General features: G+C 33.3%; 1 protein-coding gene across 2 annotated transcripts; it reads left to right on the forward strand.

Moving 5' to 3' along the window:
• The first annotated feature begins 294 nt into the window (after positions 1-294).
• Positions 295-7,370, forward strand: LOC111516932 (small ribosomal subunit protein RACK1). Of its 2 annotated transcripts, XM_074171388.1 has the most exons (5): positions 296-482; positions 640-848; positions 2,457-2,588; positions 6,609-6,892; positions 7,088-7,370. In XM_074171388.1, exons 1-5 carry the CDS (start codon positions 374-376, stop codon positions 7,305-7,307), a joined length of 954 nt encoding a protein of 317 aa, XP_074027489.1. In that variant the 5' UTR covers positions 296-373; the 3' UTR covers positions 7,308-7,370. The 2 variants fall into 2 exon arrangements, with proteins under 2 accessions (XP_074027490.1, XP_074027489.1); XM_074171389.1 differs by lacking the exons at positions 6,609-6,892; positions 7,088-7,370 and adding an exon at positions 1,034-1,104 and having other exon boundaries at positions 295-482; positions 2,457-2,592.
• Positions 7,371-8,824: the final 1,454 nt, after the last annotated feature.

Raw genomic sequence — 8,824 nt, forward strand, 5'->3', positions numbered from 1 at the left:
ACCTCACCTAAAGCTGCTGATCGTTTCGAATTTATTGGAAAATTTAAAAATTCGTTTTATTATTTTGTTGTCCAAGGCGAGTCAGCTAGTTTGACGCTGAAAGATAACTTACAAAAGGAGAAAATGGGAAAAGAACAATAGATCTGAATTGGAAGAGACGAAAGAGTTAACAATTTGCCCTTCGAATGAAAAGGAAAAAAAACCTATTTTGTCAAAACTGGGTAATGACCTAGAAGCTAAACACTTACGTTGAAAAGAAGATGAAGAAGTCAAATGTCACTCAGTAGATTTGTAAATTATTTTAAGTGTTTCTTTTGCTGTTGGGTGTCGTAGAGAACGTGCTGTTACGTTGTGATCTTAACCATTAATCAAAATGAGCGAGACTCTTCAATTAAAGGGGACCCTTTTGGGCCACAATGGATGGGTAACCCAAATTGCCACAAATCCTAAATATCCTGATATGATTTTGTCGTCTTCTCGAGGTAAAAATGTTTACATAAATGTTATTATCTTCAATACATGTGGAACTTTATTCCAAATTAATTTCATCAATCCTTCATCTGTTGTTTATTTTTCATGTATTTTTTTACATTTTAAATTTTCTAGCAAAAACTGCAGGTATTATTTTTAATATTTCAGACAAAACTCTTATTGTTTGGAAGTTAACACGTGAAGAAACCCAATATGGAGTGCCACAGAAACGTCTCTATGGACATTCTCATTTCATATCTGATGTTGTACTTTCCAGTGATGGAAACTATGCCCTTTCTGGATCTTGGGATAAGACTCTCCGTCTCTGGGACTTGGCTGCTGGCAAAACTACTAGACGATTTGAAGATCATACTAAGGTTGGATGCGATTAATTTGAGAGGGCAGTGGTGATTTCTAAAACAGGATCTGATTGATTGATTGATCATTGATATGAATTTTTATTATTTGAGTCTAGTATAAATTTTACATTTATTCAGTTCCTGTTTTCAGAAAGATCACAAGCATAAGTTCAACAGAATTTAATATTTTTCCATTATGACAGCTAGAAGATTTTTTTTTATTGATAATCCTGATCGCGAACTACGTCTGAAAATGTATCGACATTTGAAATAAGTAAGTATCACCAGACCATGTTTTTATTTCATACTGTTCACATTCTACCTTGATTCAAAATTATCTGATAGTCTTTGAACAGTATCAGATTTCTCAAATTTTGCCAAATTCAATGCTTATCAAGCGAACATTTTTGTAACCAGTGAGGAGAGTGAGATTATGGTTGTTCTTACATTTTTTGAAGCATAACCGTATAGTTAAGTCGTTATTATTTAAGATATCTCTACAGTGAGGAAAATGCACTTTTGTTTGAGAAAATCATAGTAATAGTTGTTCAGAAATTTCTGGTAATCAATTTTTTCATTCATTCTAGTTATCGAAAGTCATTTCGTAGACTATTTTCACGTAAACATTCAAAAAACATGAACAAAAAAAGTTTTTCCAAACTACTTGCATTTAATTACACAAAAATCCCTTTCTACCCATCCAGTTTGTACTTATAACAATTGTTATTGAATTGAAACATCATTCATAGTAACGCTACACAATGTAATATACAAAAGGACATTGATATGAAATGTCAGAAACAATCATTGTCAATGGTGTACTTTGAAGTTTTTGGAAAAAAATGTATCAAAGGACTCGGTTCTTTCATTGTGTATGTATACTGTCATTGTAACTAGCATATTTGGTATCTTTCAGTGGCATAAAGTGGTAATGTTGAACATAAGAGTGCTGATGAATACCAGTGTTTGCCCTGAAACTTTGAAATGCACCATTGGGGATGATAGTGTTGTATGTAGTTAATATTTTATATCACGTATAGCGTTCATATGAATGAAATCTCTTTCAATTCCATAATGAATATTTATATTATTAACTGAATGGGAAAATCGTTTTTCCTTTCATGTAATTCAGTGTTACTGTCGAAGATACACAGTTTTTCTTCTAGTTTTTATTATAAGGAAACTTTTATGAAAGCTCTAATACATATAAAGTTATAATTGTAATTTCTTTCTTCTTTTAGAGGTTTTCCACAATTTTTGTTGAACAATGAAAAAGTAGAAAGACGAAAACTTCTTTCCAAAAAAATCAAACTCTCTTGAAACCATTCAATTTTCAAATCAGCTTCAAGTTTAAATGAAATCAAGTAAATCATATTTGGTATCTTCTTTTAATGATAGTTGTTATATGTATAAGTCGCTACACCAGTGTATATGTCGCTACACCAGTGTATATGCATTTTAACATAATTGTTGATTATGTTTGGTTGTTTCTTATGGTTGTGTTTTTGGAACCTATCAGATGAAAGATATTTTCAGGATGTTCAAAACAATTTGCATACTAAAACTTGAATCAATTTTCATTTCACTTGAACTCAATAATTTTCTAATTTAAATGTATTGCTCTAGGATGTATTGAGTGTCGCATTCTCTGTTGACAATCGCCAGATAGTTTCTGGTTCTCGAGACAAGACTATCAAGTTGTGGAACACCTTGGCAGAATGCAAGTACACGATTCAAGACGATGGACATTCTGATTGGGTAAGGCTTTTTTTTAAAATAGCTATCTTTGTTGAATCCTTCCTAAAAAGCACCAGTTTGGTTTATCTGTGACTTGATTGGTTGTTGCCAGGAAGGAGATGAAAGTCAATTCATGGGTGTGAGCAAAATTTATACTTGATCTTGTTCTTCAATCTGAATTGAAACATTTTTTAACGGTACAAGAATTTTTCTCAAGGATTCATTTTCCTCAGTCGTTCAAATTGTAATCAAAATACTGTTTGAAATGCGCACGGATATATAGAATTATTGAAATGGTAATATTTGCAATAGATGAAATCTGTTCTGAAAAGTGTGTTCAAAACCTGTTTTTACCTTGAACCAGTTGTTGTCACCTAACAAACTGTAACCCTAAGAAAATTAAACTTGGGCGAGCTAAAGATTAACGAGGTAGTGACCTTTAACGTGCGAGTCTTGGCATGAATTTGACGATGTGCAGTGAAAATGGGCTTGTTTCATGTGTTCAGAGTCAAATTTCCAAAGCGTTTGAAGCTGCCTACTCTGTCCGGCTGATCTCCTACCTTGAACATTACAAAATCATCTCCAATAACCAAAACGGATTCAGGAAAGCTAAATCAACTTCAACGGCTATTGAACAAGCTCTGGATTTTATCTATGAACAGCTTAATAACAAGAAGAATGCTAGGTATATTCTATGATTTAACTCGTGCATTTGATATGGTTAACCACAACTTACTTTTTCGTAAATTATACTGCATAGGAATTCGTGGTATACCACATGATTGGATAGTATCACATTTGACAAATCGTTCTCAAGTGACAGTAATAAATAATAGCAAATCTGACTGTAAGAGTGCTGAGTTAGGAGTGCCCCAGGGGTCTATATTGGGACCATTTCTTTTTATAATATTTTCAAATGACATCTACGATACCTGTACCACACCAAATAGAATGATACTTTATGCTGATGACACAAATATACTCTTAGACCCTTGGGAAGTCTGGTAAACTTGGGTAATTATGCACGTGATGAATTCAGTAAATACTGTAGCGACAATGACCTTGTCTGCAATATAAAGAAAACTATGTTTATCAATTTTTTACCTAAGAACGATACTTCGAATCCAGATCTATTGAACAACATCAATATGTGTGGTGAAACTCTGGAATACTGCCAGGTAGCTAGATTTTTAGGAATAATCCTGGATCAAAAGCTAACATGGGAGGCACCTATCGACAGTTTATGTGTAAAGGTTGGCAGTGCAAACTATGCAATTCGGAATCTGCGAGACACTGTCTCTACAGAAGTTATAAAACTCATTTATCATGGACTGGTACAATCAAGAATACAGTATGGATTGATCTTCTGGGGTAACTCTGCATATACTGACCGCATTTTTAAGGTTCAGAAAAGAGTCATTCGCTGTATGGACAAGTCTCGTCCACTGGACTCTTGTAAACCACTGTTTAAAAAATTCAACATCCTACCATTGCCGTGCTTATACATATTACAGCTAGTGTTATTTATCTATGATAATAAACACCTATATCCAAAAAACTCTGATATACATAATTACGCTACTCGGGGTGAACATACTTTATACCACCCCTACTCTCGCTTGAGTGTGAGTCAAAATTCCCCAAAATACTTGGGTATTAAATGTTTCAATAAAATAACAACTTTTATAGGGATCAATAAAAGTAGAACTGTAATGAGGAATGAACTATTTGATTCCTTGTTGGATAACTGCTTCTATAGTATGGATGAATTTCTTGCTTTTAGTGCTTAGATAAATGACTTGGTTTATTTTATACATGTAGTCTTCTCTTTTAAGTTTGTTCAAGATCAAACATTTTTGTTTTGCTTTCAGCGTTTTACTTTTGACTAGTCCAATAAGTTTTCTCACGTATTTAGTCTTGTAATTATGTATGTGTGAAAATTTTAGTGATGAATAAAACTATTTCTATTTCTATTGAAAATAACACTGGTTTGCTTATAGACTGATCGAGTTAGAGGTATATTATACTTATCAAGCCTAATCGGTCCCAATACCTCTTTATATTTGCAGAAAAAAGAAAAATTTGAGAAGCAAGAGTTTGAATTGGCCCCGTGTCTGTTGAAGAATAAAATTGATCGTGTCTACAGCGGTGTTGCCAAGTGCCAGTTATTTCAACAAAAATACGAAGTTATGAAACATTAGAAAGAGTACATTGTCTCATACATTCAAGAGAGATAGCTGACTGGGTGGCAATATGGCTAATATATAACGTTGAATTTCTTATTTTTGGTGGGTGGCATGAATGCATAATTGATTTATTTCATTAGAGTTCATGAGCCTCCGAATCATGGTTTTAGAGTACATTTTATGTCATGTGGAGAATTTTTTCATGAATTTGAACGCTAACGGGTTAATATACACTTCCATTATTGAAATTTCAGTGATATCAACATGAAAGAGTCTACTTCCGGATATATTTCAAAAATAACGTTTTTATTGTGTTTTGTGTTATTTGGATCCCATGTGTACACTAATTCTCCCTTCCAATGCATTTCTTACACTTCTTAGATTTAGTAGTCCGAAGTGAGTGTGATTTTACTTTGAATCACGAATGAATCAGAAACTGTTTATACGCTCCGTAAATTTTACAATTTGGCAATGTTCATTATTTATATTGTTCCTATTGGTCAATCGAATAAGAAGCGGTACTAGGCCCGTGACGTCACGAGCATAGAAAATCCAATTTTTAATAATTAATTACGGGAAAACAACGCTATTTAGAGAGCTGAAACAAAGTACACAATTTTTCAATTTGAAATTACTACCAAAAATCATGAAACAAGCCCACTGATGGTCACTCTTGAACCATTGTTCCACATAGCGGTCAATTGTATTTCACACACATATATCATATTTTATTAAAAAAATTATAAAGTTTAATATATAACAAAACTGAACATTCTTGATATAAAAATAAAGAATATCCTTAATTTGAAAAAGTAATGATCTAGTCAAAGGAGTATTGTCATTATTAGATTTGGTGAATAAAACTTTTAAATTTATGCTAATATCATCTACGACTCTAAATATAAATACTGTCAATCACAATAACCACAATATATCAAAATAATACAAATAATTAAAACTCGCAAAAACAACTTACATGGCAAAGATAAAGTGGTAGCCAGTTCATAATAACAGATTCATTTCAACTTCGTATGAAGACGACGGCCAACATTAAGTAAAATTGGCAAATTATTGTTGCAAATTTGTGCTTTCAACATTTGAAATGAAATTTTTGTCAACTTCAGCAGCAATTGTATTGAAACTACTCAACTACAGTGTTGCAAATATTGCCTAATTCAGTAGAAAAAAATTCATAACTTACTCCAAAAAATGTTGCTAGTTGCTTCCTTTCACCCAATATGTTGGCAATTAGGGAAAATAGGAAGGTAAAGTAGGAAAATGAAGGAAATATGGAAAGATCTTCCGAAAATTGTTCTCAAACAAACAAATAGCTGAATTCAAATGTACCACGAACCGATGAAACAATAATAATAAATCATGAGCTCCGTCTTTCATTGACTCAAGAAATATACTACTTTTACGTACCAATATGGTTCGTTTTCCTTTTAAAAAAATACGCGGTTGTAGAACTGTATACTTTGTACCTGTATTCACAAACTTTGAGCGATACGGAACATACAAACATACTTGGTTTAACAATCCTTCTTTTGTGGACTATCTGAAACTACGCTTTTATGGACTGTCTGAAACTACGCTTTTGTGGACTATCTGAAACTACGCTTTTGTGAACTATCTGAAACTACGCTTTTGTGGACTATCTGAAACTACGCTTTTGTGGACTATCTGAAACTACGCTATAATGTCAGTCCTCAGTTCATGAACGCACAAGTATAAATTGGCACTCTGTCACAGTCAAATATAAAAAGGTAAACTGGCAGGAATCCTAGTCTTATTGACCATAAATAAAAAATAAAACAAAATGCACTCTTGATACAAATATTTTTCTGTTCTTCAGGTATCTTGTGTTAGATTTTCACCCAACCACGCCAACCCCATCATCGTTTCTGCTGGTTGGGATCGTATGGTGAAGGTGTGGAACTTGACCAATTGCCGACTGAAGATCAATCATTCTGGACACACTGGCTATTTGAACACTGTTACCGTTTCCCCAGACGGTAGTCTGTGCGCCAGTGGCGGCAAAGACTGCAAAGCCATGCTCTGGGATTTGAATGACGGCAAGCATTTACACACCTTGGATCACAATGACATCATTACTGCACTGTGCTTCTCACCTAATAGGTAAATATACATTTTAATAAATATTTCATATTGATGAAGAGATACAGTGAAAGTACTCTACGTGATGCAAAACTTTTTAACCCCTTGAAAAATTTATGAGAGGTTAGCGGATATGGGACTGATTCTTTCATTTGATATATTGAATCTGTTTGAATGTGTTTGTCCGTTGCTTGACATTTGGAATGTTTCTTCCAGGTACTGGCTTTGTGCAGCTTTCGGCCCCTCCATCAGGATATGGGATTTGGAAAGCAAGGAAATGGTTGAGGAACTCAGGCCGGAAGTTGTTTCGCAGAACAGTAAGGCTGAACCTCCTCAGTGTTTGTCTTTGGCATGGTCGACAGATGGACAAACTTTGTTTGCAGGTTACTCTGATAATACCATCAGAGTATGGCAAGTTAGTGTGTCTGCACACTGATTTGTTTTTACTTTTGACATTGTAAATAAAAATATTTGTGAATAAAGTGTCCGAAGAAATTGAGTTGATTGATTTCAATTAGCCACGAAATTTTGAAGTTTGATGGTTTGATGTCCACTTTTTGTCATGGAATGAAGTGAATAGAATAGAATAAAAGTAAACCCACGCACAGGATTTCCTTTGTGGGTTTCTTGAATTTGTTCAAAATAAATTAGGATCATTGTAACCAATGTATCGTATCAATGTGTTTTACATATTATTCGTGCCTGTAACAGTTTATGTTATGTCTTTGCCTGAATAAATTCATTATTATTATTATTATTATAAATCAAATCAAAATATACTTATTGTCTGAAGATTTGCATCTTACCGACAAAGTCCGAGAAATACAATGTTAATATAGAAAAAGTACTAAAAAATTTTAAATGTAGATATAAAAAAGTTCCAAAAATGTATAAATGTAAAAAGTTCTAAAAATGTATAAATGTAAAAAGTTCTAAAAATGTATAGATAAAATACCACCATGTATAAAGTGATAATACAACTATCCAGATATGTTAATTATAGAGATGTCATTCATATAAGCATAAATAGAATAGGGCCTAACACAGTACCCTGTGGTACATCAGATTCAATGGCCCTGTTCTCAAAGAGTTCCATTGTCCTCACCATTCGACTCGGACCTGAAAGGTATGATTCGAACCAAGTGTTCGTTACACCTCTACATCCATATTTATAAAGTTTTTTTAGTAAAATTTTATGATTGACGCAATCAAACTCCTTTGAAATATCGCTAAAAATTGCGGTGGCTACATCACTAGCATTCAGCAGTAGAAACCGAAAACCTTTCCAAAAAAAAAGTCGTATTTGATACGAAAAGCATAATAAATAAGCAGTGACATGGCTTTATTTCTGTTAGATCCACCACTTCAATAATGTATTGCCATATCAACATTTTTTTTTGAATAACCTAGAGGAAAAACACCAGGTCGACTCTATTTACACTGATTTCTCTAAAGCCTTCGACAAGGTAAAACATGATCTTCTCACAGCTAAATTCCTAGAATTAGATATCGATAGTAACATGTTGAAACAAATGAACTATTTAGTGAATATGTTCAGTATAATGAATATGCTGGTGACATGTCACAAATGTCTATAGCATCGGGTGTCCCCCAAGGATCGCAGATAGGTCCAATACTCTCCATACTGTCTGTAAAATATTTTTCGGTTATCAAACACCACAGCTATTATTCAATGTTTGCAGATGATCTTAAAACTTTGTAAGGAAGTTGATAGCTTTTGTGATGCAGAACTGTTACAGCTAAACTTGAAGTAACTTACCTTGTTGGTGTAATATGAACATGCTTCATTTAAATATAAATTAATGTTGTCAAATAACATTCGCTGGAACTGCAAACCCTATTGAATATCCATACGAAATCAAAATCATTTATCTGATGATATGATACAACTGACCTACACTTGATGAAAATCCATATAACGTATTCAAAACA

The sequence above is a fragment of the Leptinotarsa decemlineata genome, unplaced genomic scaffold (genome assembly GCF_025532065.1).
Source record: "Leptinotarsa decemlineata unplaced genomic scaffold, Ldec_3_MD MMD2_tig00000010_RagTag_RagTag, whole genome shotgun sequence".
Taxonomy (NCBI): domain Eukaryota; kingdom Metazoa; phylum Arthropoda; class Insecta; order Coleoptera; family Chrysomelidae; genus Leptinotarsa; species Leptinotarsa decemlineata.